At 39.6% G+C, this 25,597-nt stretch overlaps 1 protein-coding gene across 3 annotated transcripts; it reads left to right on the top strand.

Annotated features, from left to right (window-relative positions):
- The first annotated feature begins 381 nt into the window (after positions 1-381).
- On the top strand, positions 382-23,699 carry nlgn3b (neuroligin 3b). 3 transcript variants are annotated; one of them, XM_065250519.2, is made up of 8 exons: positions 382-705; positions 6,823-7,515; positions 8,975-9,028; positions 12,194-12,349; positions 13,821-14,006; positions 17,035-17,159; positions 18,906-19,573; positions 21,171-23,699. In XM_065250519.2, exons 2-8 carry the CDS (start codon positions 7,050-7,052, stop codon positions 22,051-22,053), a joined length of 2,538 nt encoding a protein of 845 aa, XP_065106591.1. In that variant the 5' UTR covers positions 382-705; positions 6,823-7,049; the 3' UTR covers positions 22,054-23,699. The 3 variants fall into 3 exon arrangements, with proteins under 3 accessions (XP_065106591.1, XP_065106593.1, XP_065106592.1); XM_065250521.2 differs by lacking the exon at positions 382-705 and adding an exon at positions 742-840; XM_065250520.2 differs by lacking the exon at positions 382-705 and adding an exon at positions 1,073-2,253.
- Positions 23,700-25,597: the final 1,898 nt, after the last annotated feature.

Genomic DNA, 25,597 nt, shown 5'->3' on the forward strand with positions numbered 1-25,597 from the left:
GAAGGTTGCTGGTTTAATCCTTGTTACGCAGCATGAGAGATCACCAATACACCATTCACCAGTGTGATGTGTGCTGCATGTATATTAGATAAAAGCATTTTCTACACACTTGCTAACATTTTAATAAGAGAGCATTGTGTGGTTTGTTTCTGACACTTAATAGATGACTTTAAATCTGATCTTCAGCCTTTAATCAGTCATTGCAATTGTATATTCATTATACGGTTCAGGCTGATGTTCATTGCTGCATTCTGAAAAATGCTTTTGTATTTTTATTCAGATAATAAATGATGATACATCCGCCACACCCCACCAGTGCCGTAATGTTCTCATTACTCAAACGTATGATGTTTTATTTTACTACGTGTGGTTTGAATGAGACGAAGCCTTGCTCGTTCGCCGTATTTACTTATTTATTTTGTTTTCCTGCCGGTTTGTAATATCGCTAGTGTCCCTTCGGTTGCCTGGCAACGCGCGTGGCAGTGGGCGCTCCTGACCTTGCGTCCGCGACCGCGCACAACGCGCGCGCTTAAAATAGACCCGGGGAGATTGACGTTAATTGAAAATAAGAAAAACGCAAGAAGAGCGGAGCGTCGTTCGCGCGGCTCGACGGGGAAACGCGGGCACGTTGGATGGTGATAATGTTGAGATATGAGATGTTCTCGGTGCACGCTTGGATGCGATACAGGCTGAGAGATTCGGCAGGTGAGACCAAATTTTCGTTTTTATGGCTGATCGGATGCGCGCCGTCGGTTCTCAATATCTGCTAGCTGTAATAGCGAACCACCAGCACCGAAATAATAGATGGTTTTTCTTATACTTGTTCATAGAAAACCCTGGGTAGGTTCAAAAAGCGTCAATTGGATTTTGTTGAGGGTATGTGAAACGCGTTTTGATTGAACAATGAATGCTGCTCTAATGAATGCGCCGCAATGCTTGTGTTAGGGAAATGTCTCACACGAATGTGATGATGAATTGAGGATGAAAGATTTTTGGTCTTTTCAATTTATCAATGTATTTTATTCGATTTTTGTAGCATATTTTTTCGTTTTCCCATCTGCAGCAAGCTTAATGCCATCGCAGGGGGATGAGCAGAGACTGAGAGAGAGAGAGAAAGAGAGAGAGAGAAAATGATTGTTTGAATAACATCAAAGCCATGATTTGCTGCATCTGTGCAGTCGGAGCTCTAATCACAGTCATTAGATCGTCGTAAATGCACGCCTTAACACCAGCCTACATTAACTTATTTGAAAACACCTCCGCCAGTCCCGTTATTTGGCTATTTTACAGGCCCTTTGCACGTCTGCGCGAGGGACACTCGGGGGTCGAGTCGTTCTCCGCGTGCATACTTAATACCCGCTGATATATTAATCACGGGCGGCGCGTGACGCCGCGAGCGTACGAATTGAAGCTGCAGTTCGTCACCTGTTGAAAAGGTAACGAAAACGCGGGGGGAGCGCCTGTCAAAAACCAGTGCCGCCATCGTCCGTGTGGGTGAACCGATGAAGCGAGACCCTTACCGAGTCCAGGTTGTCATGGTGATTTTGCCATCTGTTGGCTCGGTTTGTTTAAAGCTCGAGTGTAGGGACGACCGCTATACCAGCGCGCGCTTGCATGTGTGAGTGCGCGCGTGTCCAAAAGCCCATGTTGCACATTTACGATACATCGCTTTTAAAAACTGACATTACGTGTTATTTATGTTGGGTCGTGACACATGCATTCTCGTGAGCTTCAATAGACAGCGAATACTAAGCCTCGGAAGTGTTTTCATAATGAAAATGCACCCGCATAGTTTATTATCCGCGCGCCATCCCGCCACTGCACCGTTCAGTGGGAGCTACGGAGGACTCGGGAGGTGGAGGAGGAGGGACAGCACTATTGGTATTCATCTCTCGTATGCTGGTCTCTTTCACCGTCCCCGCCGTTAGCCCGGGGAATACATACTCACCCCTTTCCTAGTGAATGCATAAAAGGAGGTATATAACGCCGTTGGAGTAACCTGTAATAAGATCTGAATTTAAAACATTAAGGCTCTTCGTTATTTAAACAGACGATTTATTTTCACGCACAGTTAAGTGGGTTAAATTTTAAGGCCTCCACTCGTGCAACACATCACTACCCGCGGTACATCTGACCTGATTCGGACACGCCATCCTCTCGTCTGCTTAGTCCTGGAAAATGGGCACCAGAATAAACGGACTCGTTTTCTCTTGACAGGGCCTCGCGGTTCGGATGAACTGACCCACATTGCAGGTTGTATTTGCTCATATTCTGAAAGTAGTGAATCTGTTCAGCACCATGGACAGCGACATTACTTAACATTCGCTTTAGCTCTGCTTACGGAGTAAATAATAGATTTGTGTCATTTCTATTATGTACATTTTTATGTGCTTGTCATATACACTCCTAAAAATAAAGCAATGCCACGGAAGAACCATTTTTTGGTTCCCCAAATAACCGTTCAGTAAAAAGTTCCCAAAGGAACCATTTCTTTCTTATCTTTTTATAGTCTAAAGAACCATTTCTACTACAAAGTGTGAAAGGTTCTTCAGAAGGTTAAACCAAGAGCCAAAATGGTTCTTCTAGGCATCGTGTAGCACCTGTTTTTTTTAAGAGTGTATGTTCGTTTAGTAAAGTGATAGTTCACCCAAAATGTAAAATTCTGTCATCATTTTCTCACTCTCACCTCTATACATTTCTTTGTTCGGATGAACACGAAGAAAGATATTTCGAGGAATGTTTGCAACCAAACCGTTCGTGAGCCTTCCATTTTTGGGTGAACTATCCATTTAAACACTGTTGATTGATGAAGGTAATTGGTTTTGTCTTAAATGTTTTTTTCATGTGACTTTAAAAACATTTGATTCATTTAGATGTGTAAGGCCTGGATTAACTGGTTTACTTAAAAATAAGTCAATATATGGGTGGTTTCCCAGACAGGGATTAGCTTAAGCCAGGACTAGGCCTTATAGTTTAATTAAGAAATATAACTAGTTTTAACATGCCTTACTAAAACATTACTTGTATGCATTTTAAGGCAAAACAAAGGGCACTAATGTATTGTAAAATATGTAAGTGAAAGAAGTTTTCAGTTTGGACAGCTCTTACATTTATTTTAGTCTAGGAGTAGTCTAATAACTGTCCGGGAAACTGCCCCTAAAAGTTAAAATCTAAAATTATATTAAAAAAGTTATTAAGACACATGACAACATTAGGTTGCACCACAAAAAGTTATTTTAAAGGTTAGATCAGGTAGAAATAGGTTTATGGTCAGTAAAATAGTCAAAATATGTGCTCCTTCTTTCACTGGGGCTGTACCCTTTTAAAATGAACCACTTTGCACCTAAAGGGTTCATATTAGAGGTACACATTGGTACCACAGAGAGCTTACTAGTATTCCTTTAAAGATATATATTGGTACCAAATGTATAAATATCTGGACCTTTTTAAAGGGTACTACCCCGGTAACAGGTGGTACATATTTTGACAATTTTTTCTAACAGTGTAGAAACTACTGCTTGTTGCCACTTTTTGGTTTTAATTTTAGGCATTAAGCTGATGCTTTTATCCATTTTTGACTTACAAAAATGAAAATAATGAAGCTGTTCTCTTGTTCCATCATTTAAATCTTGCAGGGTTTTTGTATGTTATGCTTTTTTGATTGTTTGCTGCTCTGGAAATGCAATTGCAAAAATAGACGTAGTTACAAGCTCATCATGTTTTATGTGCATACTTATCACTCCTTTAACACTTTACTTTCCTTAGCACCAGGTTAAAGATGCCAAATTACCTTCAGGGTCATTTTGCATAGTTTTGTGTTTTGCTTATATAATGCTCTTGAAGCTTTTCAATTTAAGTTTTTATTCTAGCATTTTTGAGAATCTAAATATACGTACCCTGATAAAAGGTCTAAGGCAGAATTTTCAGGATTCTTTTGAACCCCTTTGAATTTTGTAAATCCATTGCCAAGGGTGTGTATGTTTTTAGGAAGCTTTACGAAGGCTTACAGATTGCGGATTTGCAACTTCTGTAAAAAGGCCTACAAGGGTTAGGAGAACCAATGGATCTGGTGTCAATACGGTTCTTTACTTTTTTTTATTTAAACTGCTCTGAATTTAAACTAAAACAGAAAAAGTGTTTACTGATTATTTTTCATTGATTATATCAATCCTACTGAAAAACAGTTGACCTAATCAGTTAGTAAGTAATGTTCAGTTTTAAAATACATAAAAGTTAATTGTTGTGCATTGATTTCATGTCGGCAAGATTCTAGTTTGAACATTAATGATAAACAGGCATGTAACAATTTCTAAATCCTACTCAGCCAGAAAGCCATTCATAAACTGTCAGACCTCCAGGCTTGATCTTTGGCCAGGTATTGTTTGGAGGGCTGTACATATGAATTCTTGCTTTGTGGTTGCTTCTCATCACTGCAGTGCAGGTTAATAAATGTTGTGGCTTTCAACCCATCGGCTTTACATGCTGCTGTCCCACAGCGCCATGCACGCACATTGATTTCAGATAAAGCGGCTGCTCTGCGTGTATGTGGCTGAAGCGTTGCATATCGATTCACTCACATAAACTGCGCTATACTGTATACAAGCCTTACACTATGAGATTCAGGCTCCTATCAGAAGATATGAGATACACCTGCTATCCAAATATAATCCCTCATGAGACCTTGTCTGCAATTCTGGAGCTGTGCAAAGATCCAGGGTTAAATAGTCTCCGTACGTGCCCCTTAGTGCATTTGTGAACGTGATATGAACAAGTAAGATTGAGTGTGTGTGTGTGTGTGCGCGCGCATCTAAAATAAAGTGCTTGTTTTCTTTCTCCTATGCACTCAGATGAAGTGAATCTCTTATGTTTATCTAGATATTGTTGCATTTTATTATTTCTCCATGGACTAAAGTGTGTTGTGTACCATAGATTCAATGAACTCATATTTTGCATTAGAATAAAATACCAAACCAATGGCTTCTGCAAACAAATGATGCTGGGACATTTTTTGCTGCCATTTATGCAAGTGTGTTCCTGTAGTTCAGGCGTTTGCAACACAAGTTAATGGGTTTGATTCCCAGTAAATATACGTACTGTGTATCTTGAATGCACTTTACATCAATTTGGAAAGATTAATGTAAATGTATGTAAATGGAAAAGATTTTCTTTGTAGTTTATCACGTTAACTATGGACATATTCAGCAAAGTGTCAAAACACTTTTGTCCTCAGATTACAGTAAATAACTCTTCATTTTATGAAGAGCTCAGATGCTAAATGCCACTTGTGCACTGTAAAAAATGCTGCATTTTTCTCATATATTTTTATGTTACTTTAAAACTATTTTTTTAAGTTATGTCAACTTATCACAGGTCAAAACTTAAAGCTGGGGGCAAGTGTAGCCCAGTGGTTAGAGTGTTGAGCTTGTAATCCGAGAGTTGCCGACTCGAGGCTCACGACTGGCGGGTTGCGACTGTTGTGCCCTTGAGCAAGGCACCTTAACCCCAATTGCTCCCCGGGCGCTGCAGGGTTGGCTGCCCACTGCTCCGGGTGTTTGTGTGTTCAAGACTTGTAGTGCGTGTGTTCACTATTCTATGGATAGGTTAAATGCAAATGTTACATTCCAGGTATGGGCTACCATACGTTGGCAAATACGTCACTTTCACATTTTTTTTAAAGCTCACATAACATCTCACATAACTAATCTTGGTTACCTATAGAGTAGTATTTTATGCTTCATATGCCCAAAGAGTTAATTAATCCATTAATCCTTGTTTGTTTATCCGTTATTTTAATTTAAAAAATCTAACGTAAATCTAGATGTGTTTTTTCTGCATTTGCCCGTTTAAAAGGTGTAAATGTCATAAGTGCAATACCAACTGAGGCAGAAAATGTTTGCTGTTGTTCATGTTGTTTACATTGCAAACAAAACATGTGGGATTTTGATTTACTTCTTACCTGTGGTTCGACTCCTAAACTGGGTCTTTTAAAGTTGGGACCGCTTCATCAGCTGTAAACAAGTGGCAAATCCGGTGTCAAACTGAGCCTTGTTTGTAACGAAATTCTCTCCGAAATGCAGCCAGGGAACAATATAAACTCATTTGCAATTACGTTGCTGTTGAATTGACTTGTAAAACCAAGTTGTTTTAACTTTATGCTGTATTTTATTACAGCGTGTCAATAATGAGATAATGATATTGACTGGATGCTCTCAGCAAGTATTATACATTAATCAAATACTTTCACTTCAAATCCGTTTAATCCCTGCCTAAGGTCATTCAGAAATACTGCTTTGTTGGCAGAATCTATTAAACACCACCCTGTAAATTTTTTTTATTTTTTGTTCATTTCAACTTACTATTATTTATCTTGAATAGAGATGAGTTGTTATAACTACAGATGAGACTTAATTTTAAGTAGTAGCAACTCGTCTCTCATCAAGATAAATAATATTACGTTGAAATCACTTGTAAATCTGACAAATTTAAGGCAGCAAAGAATTTTTACATTTTACGATTTTTCAGCAAAGACCTCTAAGTGCACGTCGATCATGAATCACATTCAAATTTGCTTCCCTTGTGAGTAAGTGGACCTGAATTACGATTGCATGCACTTAGAGGTTTTTGCATTGAAAAAGTTTTTTGAAAAATGTTCTAATCAGGCATTTCAATTGCTGACTAATAGCCTTGTCATTGCCATTAAAGTAAAAAATACTGAACCTAAACATAAGAGCTTGATAGAATCCTTTTCCACTACAAAGAAGCTTTTGTACAACAGCAAGTCTGGTACAGAATCTGGATCTTACATCCTTTCATGTGTTTCAGGTTTGTGGTCAAATGCTGGAAAATGAATAACTTCACCCACGGAGATACTCGCAAATAGAATGGAGGGTTTGGTGGTGCACACCTGGCTGTGGAGACGCCCACTGGATTTACCTGCACGTGTGGCGTGTGTTTAAGTGCCAGCGTGTAGTTTTGTACAAACAGCGAGCATAATTAAGCTACATTCAGCATTTATTTCTTCAAACAAGTGTGTGTTGTTAAGAGGGACCATGTGGCGCACACAATCATCCACTTACCTGCCGCTTACCCACCTGCTCTGCCGACCTCTGACCTTTGCCCTGTGTTGGCTCTTATTGTTGTTAATGCGGTCAGTCTCCATGGCAACCGCGCTGACCTATCAGCCCACAGTAAACACAGCACTTGGCAGACTTAGGGGTATGCGGGTTGCTGTGGCGACAGAGGGCCTGGGCCCAGTGGATCAGTACCTGGGTGTGCCTTACGCTGCACCACCTGTGGGGGAGAAGCGCTTCATGCCGCCTGATGCTCCGTCAGCCTGGTCTGGCGTCCGGAACGCCACCCGTTTCTCTCCCGTCTGCCCGCAGACTGTTCGCAATGCAGTGCCGGACATCATGATGCCTGTGTGGGCCACCTACAACCTTGACACAGTCGCTACCTACCTGCAAGAGCAGAGTGAAGACTGTCTGTATCTGAATATATACGTACCCACACAACGTGGTAAGAGAAACAGAAAATACATACATACAGCGCATACTCATAAAAAGCCTCATTAGTTAAAGGCGGGGTGCATGATCTCTGAAAGCCAATGTTGACTTTGAAATCACCTAAACAAAAACGCCCCTACCCAATAGAATCTGGACCTTCTTTTGATAGACCCGCCCTACACATACGTAACCCAGGCAACGATGTTGGTTAGTAGACACGCCCCTTACTGCTGATTGGCTACAAGTGTGTTTTGGTAGTCCGCCCGACTCCCTTTTCCAAATGTTTTTCAAAAAATCACGCACCCGCCTTTAATAGCATTTCAATTACGTGGCAAATTATCAAGTAAAATTATTACATTAATATAGCTTTTTGTAACCATGTTTGTTAGATGCAACTAAACAATTCTATGTTGACCTAAAGTAATAATTTTATGTGGAAATTTGCCACGTAATTAAAATACATTCAATTGATTAGCCGTTATATGTGCAGTCCTACTCTCAACTTGGTTCAACTTCAAAAAGTAAGTTATCTAGTTGCCTTTAAATTTTTTATCACAATTTCTTTAGTTAAGTCATATTTTTAAGTTGAATTAACTCAGAAATTTAAGGCAACCATGTTACTTTTTTTAGGTTGAACCAACAAATATTTTTTTACAGATGGGCTAATACGTATAAAAATTGTCTCATGTGAACTCTGATATGAGTTTGTTTGGATGAAAAAAAATCATGATTGTCAGATTTATGTACTGTATAACTCTGTATAGTCCAATTCATTTTAGTGAGTGAATCGGTTCATTTAGGCTTTTGTGTTGATGAGTCATTAAAAGATTTACTGCATGAAAGATTCATAATTTTTGAATGGAAATATTTAGTTGAACTATGATGTTTGTCACTATAAATCAGAGTTTTGCAGTTTTAACAGTTTTAAATTCGCTTCCCTAACAGTGACACAGACACCTCAGTCATGTCCTCTGAATCTTAAGAAGCTTAGTTTTATCTTCTATGATGTCTTGCTCGGTGCCTGTGGCTAGAATCGACTCTGTGCTTTCCTTGCAGTTTTTCTATTCGAGCAACTGTAGAATCTAAAAGCCTTTCAGACTAGAGATGCTGAACGATGTCTGTACCCCATCACGTCCCATGATGGTTCATTTTAATTCCTAAAAGCTGGACCTGAAGCGGCTTTTGTGTCCACTTCAATAAGGGATGAGAGCTTCTGTTTTGGGGCTCGTTTGAAGGAAACAGCAAAGGCGACGAGCAATGTTTGATTTTTCTTTTAGAAATGTTGAAAGCTTTATTATTGCAGGGTTCAGAGTGGGAAAGTGAGCCCAGGCTGGTCACAGAGTAATTTAGAGAGGTGTCCTCGAAGCTTTTATAGACGCCAACTCCCCTTACTGATACACACACTCGTTTATATGGTATCATACCTTACTAATTTGCCATCTTTTTCCACCTCTCTGTCGGTTTTTCTCTAGGCACAAAGAGAACAGGCGACATGTCAGCTGAAACCGAGCGTTCAGAGGATGATGGTATTTCCTGTTTTCATCATTTTTTCACTTGGATCCATTTTTAATGTTTTTCCCTATTAATATTTTATTCTGTCGTTGTTAATGTAAAAGAGAATAATCTGGATCATATTTACACATTGTTGCATCATTTTCAGGATGACTTTCAGAGGTGTTTCAGCGTGTTTGCCCTGGGTCTGGAACAGGGGGTGTAATGGTAGAAACATATAAATAGAAAGAGTACAAGAAACAGAACACACTCAGTAATGACACACAGTTTTAAAAGCTTTGTCTTTGATAATTTGAATAATCGCTAATTGTTATGAAGCTAATTTACATATACACTGCAAAAAATGACTTTCTTTGTATTTTTGTCTTGTTTTCAGTAAAAATATCTAAAAAATATTACATTAAGATGTATTTTCTTGATAAGCAAAATGACTTAGGAAAATACATATAATTTAATCGAATTTGTGCTTGAAACAAGCAAAAAATCTGTCAGTGGAATAAGAAAAAAATTCTTAAAATTAAATGTTCTTGAAAAAAAGTTAACTTATTTCAAGGACATTTTTCTTATTCCATTGGCAGATTTTTTTTGCTTGTTTTAAGCACTAATTTACTTAAAGTTTATATTTTTGTAATTTAGTTCATTTTGCTTATCAAGAAAAAACATCTTAATCTTAACATTTTTACATATTTTCACTGAAAACAAGACAAAAATACTATGAAAGAAAATCATTTGCAATAACAAAAAAGATAGTGTTTTCAGATCTTGAATACTGCAAAAAAAAAAAACATTTCATTTTGGAACAGCACAATGCACCAGACAATGGACAGAAATGTCCATACATGTAGAAATGATGATTAAAGACAAAACTGGATATATCTATATATACAGTGAGGAAAATAAGTATTTGAACACCCTGCTATTTTGCAAGTTCTCCCACTTAGAAATAATGGAGGGGTCTGAAAGTGTCATCGTAGGTGTATGTCTACTGTGAGAGACCCTGAAATCACAATGTATGATTTTTTTTAACTTTATTTGTATGATACAGCTGCAAATAAGTATTTGAACACCTGAGAAATCAATATTAATATTTGGTACAGTAGCCTTTGTTTGCAATTACAGAGGGCAAACGTTTCCTGTAGTTTTTCACCAGGTTTGCACACACTGCAGGAGGGATTTTGGCCCACTCCTCCACACAGATCTTCTCTAGATTAGTCAGGTCTGTCTGGCCTGTTGCTGAGAAACACAGAGTTTGAGCTCCCTCCAAAGATTCTCTATTGGGTTTAGGTCTGGAGACTGGCTTGGCCACGCCAGAACCTTGATATGCTTCTTACAGAGCCACTCCTTGGTTATCCTGGCTGTCTGTTGGAAGACCCAGCCTCGACCCATCTTCTATGCTCTAACTGAGGGAAGGAGGTATTTCCCCAAAATCTCGCAATACATGGCCCTGGTCATCCTCTCCTTAATACAGTGCAGTCGCCCTGTCCCATGTGCAGAAAAAAACCCCAAAGCATGATGCTACCACCCCCATCCCACAGTAGGGATGGCGTTCTTGGGATGGTACTCATCATTTTTCTTCCTTCAAACACGTTTAGTGTAATTATGACCAAAAAGTTCTATTTTGGTCTCATCTGACAACATGACTTTCTCCCATGACTCCTCTGGATCATCCAAATGGCCATTGGCAAACTTAAGACGGGCCTGGACATGTGCTGGTTTAAGCAGGGGAACCCTCCGTGCCATGCATGATTTCAAACCATGACGTCTTAGTGTATTACCAACAGCAACCTTGGAAATGGTGGTCCCAGCTCTTTTCAGGTCATTGACCAGCTCCTCCCATGTAGTTCTGGGCTGATTTCTCACACCAGAGGTGAGATCTTGCATGGAGCCCCAGTCCGAGGGAGATTGACAGTCATGTTTAGCTTCTTCCATTTTCTAATGATTGCTCCAACAGTGGACGTTTTTCACCAAGCTGCATGGCAATTTTCCCGTAGCGCTTTCCAGCCTTGTGGAGGTGTACAATTTTGTCTCTAGTGTCTTTGGACAGCTCTTTGGCCTTGGCCATGTTAGTAGTTGGATTCTTACTGATTGTATGGGGTGGACAGGTGTCTTTATGCAGCTAACAGGTGCATCTAATTTAGGATAATAAATGGAGTGGAGGTGGACATCTTAAAGGCAACTAACAGGTCTTTGAGGGTCAGAATTCTAGCTGATAATCAGGTGTTCAAATATTTATTTGCAGCTGTATCATACAAATAAATGGTAAAAAAATCATACATTGGATTATGTCCCTCACAGTGGACATGCACCTACGATGACAGTTTCAGACCCTTCCATGATTTCTAAGTGGAAGAACTTGCAAAATAGCAGGGTGTTCCAATACTTATTTTCCTCACTGTTAATATGTATATCAGTATTAGTTGATGAAAAACCCACTTGGGTTGACTAACAGTACAACAGCAGCACGTTAACTGTATGTAATTGATTTACACTGTACTTATATTTAAACCCAAAGCCATTTTGTGACTCATTGATAATTATTGCTTATAATCATTTTGAAGGTACCCACACAATAGACGACTACAACGGTCCCTCCTACCAGTTAGTCGTGAATCATTTTTAAGACAACACTTCACTCTAAAATGACTGTAATCATTGTAATTAACTGAACTCAAAGCAATTGAGTTATCTAAAGGAAGTCTCAGTGGCAGCTCTTCGCTGGTTACTTGGTTATTTTTAGGACGACTTCTGCTTCACAGTCACATGTGTTCAGAATGTTGAGAAGTTAAATAGATTATTTAAAGCTGAAGTCTGTCAGTGGTGCAAAAGATCTCTGTGGAGTTTGAGATTTTGAGCAGCTGTGATGAAAAACAGAATGCAGAGCGCTTTATGTTTTTTATGCATAAGCGCGTATGTGTGTGTGTGAGTACAGATCTTGCTGTACTTGTGAGAGGCAATTTTTAAAAAAGCCAACACAACTGTAATGAAATATGTCAAAAGCAACGTGAGAGGACATTTTAGACAGTCCTTACTATAAAAAAGGGCTCATCCTCAATTGTAGTTGTGACAACCGGCGTGTTTGTGGTTTAGGTTTAGGGGATGGGTTAGAAAATAGCCTGATGGGAAAAACAAAAGGAACAATCTATGTGATGCCTTTACCAGTTAAACATCTTTACACGCAGGGCTCCGGGATGCTCGCGATGACCCTCGTCCCGTGATGTTGTTTATTCACGGTGGCTCGTACATGGAGGGCACTGGGAATATTATGGACGGCAGTGTGCTGGCCAGCTACGGCAATGTCATTGTTATCACCCTCAACTACAGGGTTGGAATATTGGGTACGTACCCCAGGATTTTTTGTTTTTAAAATTGGCTAAAATCTGTTTCTTAAACTTGAATGAGAACACTACAAACATTACAATCACAGCATATGTCTTCGTGTTTGGTGGAAAAAGCAACATGCGTGAGGATTGATACTGTCACTTTGAATAAAACATGTAGTATGCTGTGTGAAGAAATGCTTTATGAAAGCTTTAAGAAGCTGAACTGCGTAGTACATTCAGTGAGTACGCCTCTTGTGTTGCCATCTTCACTAAAGAGCTCTGACTCCATTTAATCTCTGCATCCAAACCATCAAAACAGCAGCGTTTCTTAAACATCACACTTTGTGATCAAGCAGAAGATTACCCAGAAGTAAATTCTCCTATACTGTTCCTGTATAGCTCAGTGGTAGAGCAATAGCAGTGCAAATGGTCATAGGTTCAATCCCAGGGAACACACATCCTGATCAAATGTATACCTACCTTCAAATGCATCGTAGGCGTTTTTGGATAAAACGTAAGTGTATTGAAGAATACAAAAGCTTTAACAAATTTCCATGATCTTGGTTGATAGAACTGCTCAGACAACAACCAGATCTTAGTTTTCACCTTACAGGCATTTACTATCACTGATAGCCTGTCGGTAATAGTAATAGCGAAATATATTTAAAATACTAAGCACAAAGTACCAGCACCGACATTAACATTTAGATAACAAACCCATTAAAACACTGTTGGAGAAACATGAACCAAAAATAGCCTGGCTGCCTGTATACCGTTCCAAAAGACTGTGGTTAATCACAATAATATCGCTTCAGTTAAAGACCCGTAGCTATTTTCATAACATGTCCACTGAATTGTATCCGTTTCAATAATACAGTGCAGATGTTTTTCCAGGCATTGAGTGTTTAAGTGACAGACAAATAGTTAATAGGTGTTCACTCAAAAGGATTGCTATACTAAAGGTATTTGAAAGTCACAATCTGATTAGTTGTTTGGCTGGGGGCAATATAAACGGCTTGCAATTGGCTGGGTTCTTTATGGAAGTATATACATTTAGCTTTCATCCAACTTAATTGACAGTGCATTCAAGCAATACATGTACAATCCATATACAGTACAATTATCGATATGTGCATTCCCTGGGACTTAAACTCATGACCTTGGCATTGCTCAAACAGCTAAGCTACAGGAATGCATCAGGTATGCAGCTTCTTTTGAATGCATCCTCTCTGTTCGATCAGTGCACGGTTTATATTTTGTATATTGTGTTGCTACAATTTATATATACACAACTTAACCATCGTTTAACATTATCATACTGCAATTAAATTCCTGTTTTTAGATGTTAAACAGCTTTAGGTGTTCAGGCACTACAAGAATTGGCAAAAAAACACTATTGATAAGCAATCAAGAAGATTTACAAGTACACAACCTTCTCTCTCTTTCTCTATTTTTCTTGATATCTGTATGTCCTCATCTCTCTCAGGATTTTTAAGCACAGGTGATCAGGCTGCTAAAGGGAATTATGGTCTTCTGGATCAGATTCAGGCTCTGCGCTGGATCAATAAGAACATTGGATATTTTGGTGGCGATCCTGGCCGTGTAACAGTGTTCGGCTCAGGAATCGGAGCGTCCTGTGTCAGTTTGCTTACTCTTTCACATCATTCTGAAGGTCAGTATTCACACATCACACTTTAATTAAAAGGATATATTTTTTCGGAAAGGCTTTGTTCTTTTTTAGTTAAATGTGCGTCTCCATAAGAGACTTGTGTAATTTTGCAGTCCATAACTGCTGAGACAGCTGCCTCTGCAACCATGACCACTGTCACATTCTAGCTTTCGTTACCACGGTAATCGCTGCTGTAACCATGGTAACTCATCCCTTGCCTCATCAGCCCCATCCCTCTGTTGTGGGCCTCGAGTATGTGTAGGTGTGCCCGTCAGATCAACGGTGTGTGTGTGTGTGTGTGTGTGTGTGTGTGCATTTTACAGAGATCAGAGCTAATCACACACACCGGCAGGGATATTGATCCGACATCATTGTTTTTTTCAATGTATTGATAACAGTTTGTTTCTTCTGCTTTTACTTAATTTTCTATTGCTCTCTCTCTCTCTCTCAGTTTTTTCTGTATATTTCGTGTCCATTTTGAAAATGTGACGCTGGTCCGCATATTTTAAATGCATATTGAGAGCATTCGTTTTATGACCAAATTATATCATTTTATCTACGTTTTTACTGTTGCATTTTACCAAATAATGATTTTATACATAGAATTGTATAGTGCTCTTCTCACTAATGTATTTACTGCTACAATAAAACTTAGATGCAGTTATTTAAATGTATGCTTGGTTGTGTATAATCTTAGTAGTTCTCTTTGCTTCTTGTGCTGTTTGTTGGGCTTTATGTATTCATGCTGCTTCTCTGAAATACAATCATACTTAGATTTTAAGATTCAAGCTCTCAATGAATTATTCTCACTGTTCCACACCAAGTAAGAGATTACTTCAAACAATTAAAAATGAATTTCACTCTTCACTAGAAAAGCTATTTTGCAAATAAGCAAACACTTCAATGAATCTGCATATTAATGTGATTTCTGTAAAGTTGTATTGAGCTGAATTGTTTTAAAAACATTTCTAACACAACAGTTACAAAGTAAGGCTATATTTATATCACAATTTCAGCAGAAAAATTCAAACACACGCTAAAATGTGTGTAATATTGTGTACGTGATATGATGTAAGAGTAACTCATCTAACTTTACTTGCTTCAGGATTATCAGGAACAGTTTTGTATCTGATTAGAGAGCTGCAGGCTTGAGCTTCAACCCCCAAAATTCAAAAACTCAACCTCATCTGGTGGGGGGTGGGAATGTTTTCCACCCAGTAGGACATCCCAGTAGGATTGGGTGTTGAAGTTGTTCTTCCTCCACAGTTTCTTTGTAGAGTAATTTGCATGAGTCAGAGATGTGTATGCTGATTATAAAATGCCTGTCTCGGATCAACTGAAATGTGTCTGAATTGATGATGTAGAATGCACGACTGGTCTCCGTTTGACTGTTGGATGCACGTGGATGATCACTGTATCACTGGAGGGAGCCTAATAAGGGCAGTGCTCTAGGCCAGGGGTTTTCAAACTTTTTGTGTGTGTGGACCACTATTTGTAATCAAGAATTTTTGCGGACCACCTTATAATACTTATTATAAAATATGTCCACACAAAGTCCTGAATTAATCTGCACATCTAAATAGTCTTACTAGCACTAACACTATAACTGGTCATCACATCAGTACAACAGGTTTCTTAACCTTATATCATAATTATTTATATACATATTCTCAGTGTTGGGAAAGTTCACTTTCTACATGAACTAGTTTAGTTCACAGTTCACAAATTTTAAAATGAACTAGTTAAGTTCATAGTTCATATTTGAAAATGTTAAACTAGGTCACAGTTCCAAAAATGTTTATAGTTATTTTTTCCCATATTATTATTTTTTAATGATTGCCATTATAGCCATATAGAACCACCACAGACGGCAATTGATCAGTTTTAACACTGAAGCTAAATGCGTCAGATTTAATCTTCATGTCCAACTTTAAATCCTTATCCAACCAGGGTTTACATTAGCATTGACTGTCTTTTAATTTTTGTATTTGCTTACACATACCTTGAAAGGCTAGCTGGGTGGGGGTCGCACCCCGGGCGAGAAGCGCTGCGAGGCATTGCGTGTTTGACAACTCCCAGGTATTGCACACCACACGTGCACGTTAAATAGCGTGAGCTTAGTCAAAGTCTAATTCAAGATCCGGAATATGCGTTAGCAGCCTATGTTAATCGTTAATGATTTAGGACAAATATGATGTTATTTAATGTTAAACTATTTGAGTTGCGCGGCAGGAATTTCAGCAGCGTCTGTGTTGTTGTCATGACGCAGGCAACGTGACTGGTGAAGACCGAGTGGTGGCGGTGTTGCCAGATTGGGTGTTTTTTCCGCTACACATTAAGGCCTGTTTACAGTGTGTTTTAGGTGGGTTTTCGCCTGGAAGAATATACAAATCTGGCACCCTATTGAACGACGTTAAACTGAGAGCGCGTGCCGTTCACACAGGCACCAGAATGAATGAGTTCACAGTAACGTTTTGGCAGCAGTACACGTTCGCCCAAAATATGAACGAGTTTGTATATTAAAATATACATATTCTTATTGTGCCTTTTCACGGACCACCTGCAGTACCCTCACGGACCACTAGTGGTCCGCGGACCACAGTTTGGGAATGGCCGCTCTAGGCCACGGTAGCAGTGTGTTACTAGTGATTTTTTTGGTGGGGATTTTTGAAAAGACCAAACAGATGCAGGTTATACAATGACTGGTTGGCAGGTGCCTTCTCTATCTCATTTATGAGATTGAGTGGATGAAACATTACTTCTTTTGTAGGTACTGTAGTAGTAGGTGTGAGTCATCTAATCATTATGAGGGTTATAATATTCACACAGAGGCTGAGGATGTGAATTGACCCTCTTTTATGATAGGTGAAAGATAATGCAACTATGCCCTTTTCAAATATAAAATTAACAGCATTATTGAGCTGGAATATTGATATGACATTTCATATTTTATTCCTTTCTGACATTGTCTCTCTTTTCCCTCACACTCCTTTCACATTCTCTCTCTCTCTCTCTCTCTCTCTCTCTGTAGGTTTGTTTCACAGAGCAATCATTCAGAGTGGGTCAGCTTTGTCCAGCTGGTCAGTCAATTATCAGCCGGTGAAATACACACGTCTTCTTGCAGAGCGCGTTGGCTGTAATGTTCTTGACACACACGTAAGACTATGAGATGTTTGAAGTCATTTGAGATGTTTCAGTATTTTGACTTATGCCATTTCAAGGCCTTAGCAACCAACAGCCCAGGATTCCCTACCAACCACCTATTAATGCCATAGCAACCAACAAACCATAATTCCCTAGCAACCACCTATCAAAGCCATAGAAACCAACTGTCCAGGATTCCCTAGCTACCACCCGTCAATGCCTTAGCAACCAACAGCCCAGGATTCCCTAGCAACCACCTATTAATGCCATAGCAACCAATAACCCTTAATACCCTAGCAACCACCTATCAATACCTTAGCAACCAACCACCCAGAACTTCCTAGCAACTACTTAGAAATGCCATTGCAACCACCTATTAATGCCATAGCAACCAACCACCGATGATTCCCAAGCAACCACTTATCAATGCCATTGCAACCAACCACCTAAGATTCCCTAGCAACCACCAATCAATGCCTTAGCAACCAACCAACCTAGGACTCCCTAGCAACCACATATCAATACCTTAGCAACCAACCACCCAGAACTCCCTAGCAACTACTTAGAAATGCCATTGCAACCACCTATCAATGCCATAGCAACCAACCACCGATGATTCCCAAGCAACCACTTATCAATGCCATTGCAACCAACCACCTAAGATTCCCTAGCAACCACCAATCAATGCCTTAGCAACCAACCAACCTAGGACTCCCTAGCAACCACATATCAATACCTTAGCAACCAACCACCCAGAACTCCCTAGCAACTACTTAGAAATGCCATTGCAACCACCTATCAATGCCATAGCAACCAACCACCGATGATTCCCAAGCAACCACTTGCAATGTCTAAGCAACCAACCCCCCAGGATTTCCTAGCAACCACTTATCAATGCCATTGCAACCAACCACCTAAGATTCCCTAGCAACCACCAATCAATGCCTTAGCAACCAACCAACCTAGGACTCCCTAGCAACCACTTATCAATGCCATTGCAACCAACCGCCCAACGTTCCCTAGCAACCACCTATGAATGCCATAGCAACCAAATGCCCATAATTCCCTAGCAACCACCTATTAATGCCATAGCAACCAACTGCCCATAATTCCCTAGCAACCACCAATCAATGGCTTAGCATCTAACCAACCAAACTCCCTAGCAACCACTTATTAATGCCATTACAACCAACTGCCCCGGTTTTCCTAAAAACCACCCATCCATGCCTTAGCAACTAACCACCCAGGACTCCCTAGCAAACACTTATAAATGCCATTACAACCCACTGCCTAAGATTCCCTAGCAACCACCTATCAATGCCTTAGCAACCAACCGCCCAGGACTCCCTTGCAATCACTTATCAATGCTTTTGCAACCAACCGCCCAACATTCCCTAGCAACCACCTATCAATGCCATAGCAACCAATTTCCCCTAATTCCCTAGCAACCACCCATTAATGCCTTAGCAACCAATTACCCAGGATTCCCTAGAAACCACCTATAAATGCCTTAGCAACTAACCACCCAGGATTCCCTAGCAACCACCCCAAATATAGTAACTGCAAAGCAATGCACTAAAAATCACTCAGAACAACTTAGCAACCCAATATCATGTTTAGTCCACGGTATCTGTGTGTTTTGACTATAACAAAAGTTTTTCTGTGTTTTTTTAACTGTCTTAGAATAGCCGGCTGTAACAGTTTGTCCTCAGCTTGTACAGTAAGTGATGAGGCAGATGGGTTTGTGTGTTTTCACAGGATCTGGTCCTCTGCATGCAGAAGCGTAGCTACAGGGAGTTGGTTGAGCAGGAAATTCAGCCAGCACGCTTCCATGTGGCCTTTGGCCCTGTTATCGATGGTGACCTCATACCTGATGACCCCGAAGTGCTCATGGAGCAGGGAGAGTTCCTTAACTATGACATTATGTTGGGCGTCAACCAGGGGGAGGGGTTCCGCTTTGTAGAGGGCGTGGTGGAGCCAGAGGAGGGCGGAGTTTCCGGATCGGATTTTGACTTTGCGGTATCAGATTTTGTGGATGGTCTCTATGGGTATCCAGAAGGGAAGGACACGCTCAGAGAGACCATAAAGTTCATGTATACAGACTGGGCAGATCGAGATAATCCCGAGACACGACGCAAGACTCTCGTGGCCATGTTTACAGATCATCAATGGGTAGAGCCAGCGGTGGTCACGGCCGACCTGCATGCACGTTACGGTTCTCCAACCTTCTTCTATGCGTTCTACCATCACTGCCAAAGCCCCATGAAACCTCCATGGGCAGATTCTGCACATGGCGATGAGCTGCCCTATGTCTTTGGCATTCCACTTATTGGCCCGACCGATCTCTTTCCCTGCAACTTCTCCCGCAATGACATAATGCTGAGTGCTGTCGTCATGACCTACTGGACCAACTTTGCAAAGACCGGGTAAAACCAAACACAGACCACAACACTGTAAAAACTTTACATGACATTTACATGTATGGGTGATTCTCACGAAATCCAGATTTAGAAGGTGTCCAGCATCAACATTTTAAAAAAAACCTTGAAGTCAATTTTTTTGCACATATAAGATTAAGGTCTGAACTTTATTATTTTTAGAGGATTTAAAAAATATTTCCTATAGAATTATTTACATTTTTTAGATTATCATTATCAAAAAAACATTATCATTACTGCAACATGATATTACATTAAATATGTGCATTTACAAACTCATGTTTCGGTAATGAGAACTAAAAAGTTGTCTAGGTACTATGACAAACAAAATATCTTGAGTCTTGAGTGTCACAGTCAATTATGACCCTTCCAACAATTTTTTTTTTTGAAAATGTTAGTTCCTTGAGGGCTTAAATAATGATTGAAAATTGTTGTGGAAGATGAGAAAATTGGTCTTGGACACATTTATATTCCTTACTATTGTCTTAACATTTCCCAATGATCACCAAATACCACAAGTTCTTTACTTTAAATGTTTATAGTATAACATGCACTGAAGCTTTTTATTTTTTAGATTTTTTAATTATAAATATTTCCATGTCAAAGAACCCAAATCCAGTCATGGACACGTTGTGGTAATGAAAATTTTCCCCTTAAATGTGGTAAAAACAACAAAATTGGTTTGTATGATGCCATTTGAAATCATGTACAAAATAGTACAAGAAAAGAGCTTCTAATTTTGATAGCATTTACTTTTTTATCAAAATGTTTCATCTCATAAGTCTAATTTCGCGAGAATCACCGTATGCATTTGGCAGATTCTTTTATCCAAAGCTATTTTTATCACTATGTGTGTTGCCTGGGATCAACTTTGTGTTGCTAACACAATACTCTACCAGTTATATAATAAAAGGTCCAAAAGTATCAGGCTCCAAATACATGCAAATAATTAAAATGTAAAATTTGAGGTGAACTATTAATCTTATACACAACAGAGTGAAATCTGTGCATTGTTATGTGCATGTTATCAGATTTGGGCCTGCTATCAGTTTTTCTTTGCAGCTTGTCTCTTATTATCTACACCAAAAGAAAGACGAAGTAATGTTTTAACTAACCCTGACGTTTCACAGTCAATTACATTTTGTGCACAGTGCACTACATGAGACATCAGATAACAAAGTAATTAGCATTTTACATTACAGCGTCTTGTCAAAGACAGCTCTATTAACTAACATCTTATCCAGCCTGTACTTTATCCAAAAACAGGTGTGAATTTCTTTTTATCTGACATTGTGGCCTTGATGAAGGTCATATAGAGAAACAGAGAGCAGACGTTGTGGGTGGAGCAATTCTGTCAGTCTATTTCAATATAAAACTGCAAATGCACAATTAAATGAATGAAACAGCACCCTCTGGAGGACAGAGAGTGACTGTGCTGAAACTTTTTAATCGGCATGTAGATGGCATCCACTTAAACACATTAACACACAAGCACACCGTCAATGTATCATTCAGATTCAGTATATGACTCAAATTAATTCAATAATTGTTTTATTCTTGTGTATGTGTGTGTGTGTCTGGTCAGGGATCCAAACAAGCCAGTTCCTCAAGATACCAAGTTCATCCACACCAAGGCAAACCGTTTCGAGGAAGTGACCTGGGCCAAGTACAGCCCTCATGACCATCTTTACCTGCATATTGGGCTTAAGCCGCGTGTTCGGGATCATTACCGTGCAACTAAAGTTGCTTTTTGGAAGCATCTGGTACCTCACCTGTACAACCTGCATGACATGTTTCACTACACGTCCACCACCACAAGAGTTCCACCTCTTCTGACCACACACAGCTCTCACAGCTCAACGCCCCGTCCAGGCAGCAACAAGGTCCGTACCCCTGGTAAACAACCACCGCAGTCCACGGCACGCAGCGGGCCACTTGTCATCGCCAATCCGCGAGATTACTCCACGGAGCTGAGCGTCACTATCGCCGTCGGGGCTTCTCTTCTCTTCCTAAACGTCCTGGCATTTGCCGCCCTGTACTATCGCAAGGACAAACGGAGTCGACAGGACACGCCCCCTCAGACAGCACCTCAGCGCCAGACCCCGCCCAATGACCTCAGTTACACGCCCACCTCCATTTCAGGAGGTAACCAAGAGGAGGGCTCATTGTGCGACCCCCTTCGCCAGACCCCAGCGTCTTCTCCGCGGGATTACGCGCTCACGCTTCGTCGCTCACCGGATGACATCCCCCTCATGACACCGAGCTCCTGCGCCATGACACCGAACAGCGGCACTATGACACCCAACACTGTAACCTTGACACCCAACAGTGTTACCATGACACCCAACACCATTACAATGTCACCCAATTCTTTGATGGGATATCCCAGCATGCACCCTTACAACACTTTCACACACGGATACAACTCCACCACTCTGCCCCACCCGCACTCAACAACACGTGTATAACAATCTCATACTCTGAACGACTACACCAGAATCCCAGCGACATTCAACTCATTCGTGTAAACCAGATCAAACCGGTGCAAACTGTTCTTAAGAAGTACAACAGAAGGTGAACCCAATACACAACATGAGCACAATCACCTCAGATTTACTGCACTGCTAGGAGACAGTGCAACGTGTCAAACCAGGATTAACAATGCATCAGTATACAAACAACAATAAACGGTGTCAGCGTTACACTGTGACTTTTGACTAAAGATACAACATTATTATAGGAGTAGACACTTCTCTGTGGATAAAGACTAAAGTGAATGGTCAGACTACCTGAGGGAGCGCTGCAATACTTCAGCTGACTCAAGGTGGCACTACAAGACTCAAAAATCCTGCAGGTGGTTGGATCCACAGAGGAGCACTGAGTAAGAACAGTAGGGCCACTGAGTCCCATCATTGGTTCAGAATACCATTATGAACCAACCAAGCACTTATTATAAGATATATATATATATAAAATAACATAAAATAACAAACATATTAACGATTATTGTACAGCTATAACATATGTATTAACGTCAATGTACAGACAGCTTTTTTGAATGTGTTGGAAAAATAATTTCTAATCGTTTTTAAGATCAGATTATTTCCATAGCAAAGAAGCTCTGATTTTTTTTCTTGATGATCACAGTGTATTTTATAACATCTCTCCTTTTTTGATTCTGAACCAGTGAACGATACAATTTACTTTTGGTATAACCGATTCATTTAGTTGTAGATTATACAAACAGTTCAAATCAATTGTTTTAAAGAACATAATATTTGTGTAATGATTATTATTGACTGAGAGAGAGAGAGAGCGAGCGAGCTCATAGTGTACAATTTTCAAGTTAAACATCTTTAGATAATTTGTCTTGCTAAATGTTATCATTTTGTGAAACTGCTTTTTGATCATTTAAAATCTGTATTGTATCTGAGTTCGATAGGTTTTGTGAAATGTTAAACTTTAAAAGCATTGAGATTCTTTTTGGTATTTATCAGTGATACGACATCACTCATACGGTAATATAACGTCACTCATGCTGTGATGTGACATCACTCATGCTGTGAAATGACATACAGGCTTTGCTAAGAATTTATGATGTTACTCTTTCCTATGAAACATGAATGTGGTGACATGTTACGAACACAGGGCTTCTCTGATGAAGGCGATTCTGAAACGTTGCATTTACTTTGGAACCGCACAGGGAATATAATAGTGTAGTAATGGTGTCATAGCCTGCCAGATGGTTAGACTATTCATGTTACCTGCTGTAGACTAACCATCCCCGGCATGTATTTTGTGCCAAATTTGCGATACGGTTTCCTTGGCAACCAGCAGAACGTTTGTCTGTTAATGTGTTTGTGTGAAAGTTCAACAGCTTTATAAAAGAATTTGCAGTATTTACAACGGTTCGAATTCATCTGGACTATGAAAGGGAAAGACATTGGAAAATGGATGCATGGATTCACACGATACCAGTGTGTGTCTCTCCTGGCTGAGGTTGACCTGTGTGCACCTGCTCAGGTCTGTCGGTTCAACAGCTTGCAGAAGTCTGTTCTTTTATACTCTGTACATTTCTGCCTCAAATTTGCAGTAAATATTGAGTTTGCCTAAAGTTCCTGCTCCTTTTTAAATTCAGACTAAAGTTTCACAATGTTTGTCTTAAACGGTTAGTTCACCCAAAAATGAAAATAATGTCATCAATGACTCACCCTCATGTCGTTCCAAACTCATAAGACCTCCGTTTATCTTTGGAAACACAGATTAAGATGTTTTAGATTTTGTCTGAGAGCTTTCTGACCCTCTATTGAAAATATATGTACGGTATACTGTCCATGTCCAGAAAGGTAATTAAAGGAATAGTCCATTTTCTTAAAAGAAAAATCCAGATAATTTACTCACCACCATGTCATGCAAAATGTTGATGTCTTTCTTTGTTCAGTCGAGAAGAAATTATGTTTTTTGAGGAAAACATTGCAGGATTTTTCTCATTTTAATTGACTTTAATGGACACCAACACTTAACACTCAACACGTAACAGTTTTTTTCAACAGAGTTTCAAAGCACTATAAACGATCCCAAACGAGGCATAAGGGTCTTATCTAGCGAAACGATTGTCATTTTTGACAAGAAAAATAACAAATATACACCTTTAAACCTGAATTTCTCGTCTAGATCCGGTCCAGCGTGACCTAACGTAAATGCGTAGTGACGTAGGGAGGTCACGTGTTATATATAAAACGCATTTGCGGACCATTGTAAACAATAAACTGACACAAAGACATTAATTAGTATCAGTTGACATACAACAACGTCGGAACGGTCCTCTTCCAACACACTTGTAAACACTGGGGCGGAGTTTCGCGTTCGTCCTCTGTGACCTCTTGACGTCATGACGTATTGCGTGAGGTCATGCAGACGCTTTCAGGACTGGATCTAGACGAGAAATTGTGGTTTAAAAGTGTATATTTGTTATTTTTCTTGTCAAAAATGAAAATCGTTTCGCTAAAAAAACATAATTTCTTCTTGACTGAACAAAGAAAGACATCAACATTTTGGATGACATGGTGGTGAGTAAATTATCTGGATGTTTCTTTTAAGAAAATTGACTATTCCTTTAAAACATCATCAAATTACTCCATGTGACATCAGTGGGTCTGTAAGAATGTGTTGAAGCTTAGAAAATACATTTTGGTCAAAAAATAACAAAAATTATGACTTTATTCAGCAATGTCTTCTCTTTGGAGTCTGTTGTTAACCTTGTGCATGAGACTGCAGTGACGCTGCTGATGTACGACGCTGCTGACGTGTTATCTGGTGCGCCCCAGCTTTTTTTTGCGCCTGAGCTTCGTTTACAGTCTGAGGGAGACGCACGCTGTAAGTTTGGAAAAAAAATCTTCGCAAACATGTCTGAGGATAACACGTCAGCAGTGTCACTGTGCATGCGCATTCACAACAGACACGGAAAAGAAGACAATGCTGAATAAAGTCATCGTTTTTGTTATTTTTGGACCAAAATTTATTTCCGATGCTTCAACAAATTTTTACTTACCCACTGATGTCATGTCACATGGACTACTTTGATGATGTTTTTATTACCTTTCTGGACATGGACAGTATACCGTACATAGATTTTCAATGGAGGGTCAAAAAGCTCTCAGAGTAAATTTAAAACATCTTAAACTGTGTTCCGATGATGAACGGAGGTCTTACGAGTTTGGAACGACATGAGGCTGAGTCATTAATGACATTATTTTCATTTTCAAAAGTGAAAACTAAAAATAAAACTCACCCTTAAGTTGTCACAGACCTGATGAACACAAAGGAAGTAATTTTGTAACCAAACTGTTTCAGAGCACCATTGACTTCCATAGTATTTGTTTATCCTACTATGGATGTCAATGGTGCTCCTGTTTTCTACTTCATTACAAATATTTCCCTTGTTGTTCAACAGATCTGTAACAACTTGAGGGTGAGTAAATAATGACCGAATTTTCATTATTGGGTGAACTA

The sequence above is a fragment of the Paramisgurnus dabryanus genome, chromosome 5 (genome assembly GCF_030506205.2).
Source record: "Paramisgurnus dabryanus chromosome 5, PD_genome_1.1, whole genome shotgun sequence".
NCBI classification, from domain to species: Eukaryota; Metazoa; Chordata; class Actinopteri; order Cypriniformes; family Cobitidae; genus Paramisgurnus; species Paramisgurnus dabryanus.

Bases quoted from the DNA above. Each gene is read 5' to 3' on its own strand.
- nlgn3b (XM_065250519.2), top strand. From the start codon at position 7,050: ATGTGGCGCACACAATCATCCACTTACCTGCCGCTTACCCACCTGCTC. The intron at 12,350-13,820 runs GTACGTACCCCA...CATCTCTCTCAG, and splicing joins CTACAGGGTTGGAATATTGG to GATTTTTAAGCACAGGTGAT. The intron at 17,160-18,905 runs GTAAGACTATGA...GTGTTTTCACAG, and splicing joins GTAATGTTCTTGACACACAC to GATCTGGTCCTCTGCATGCA.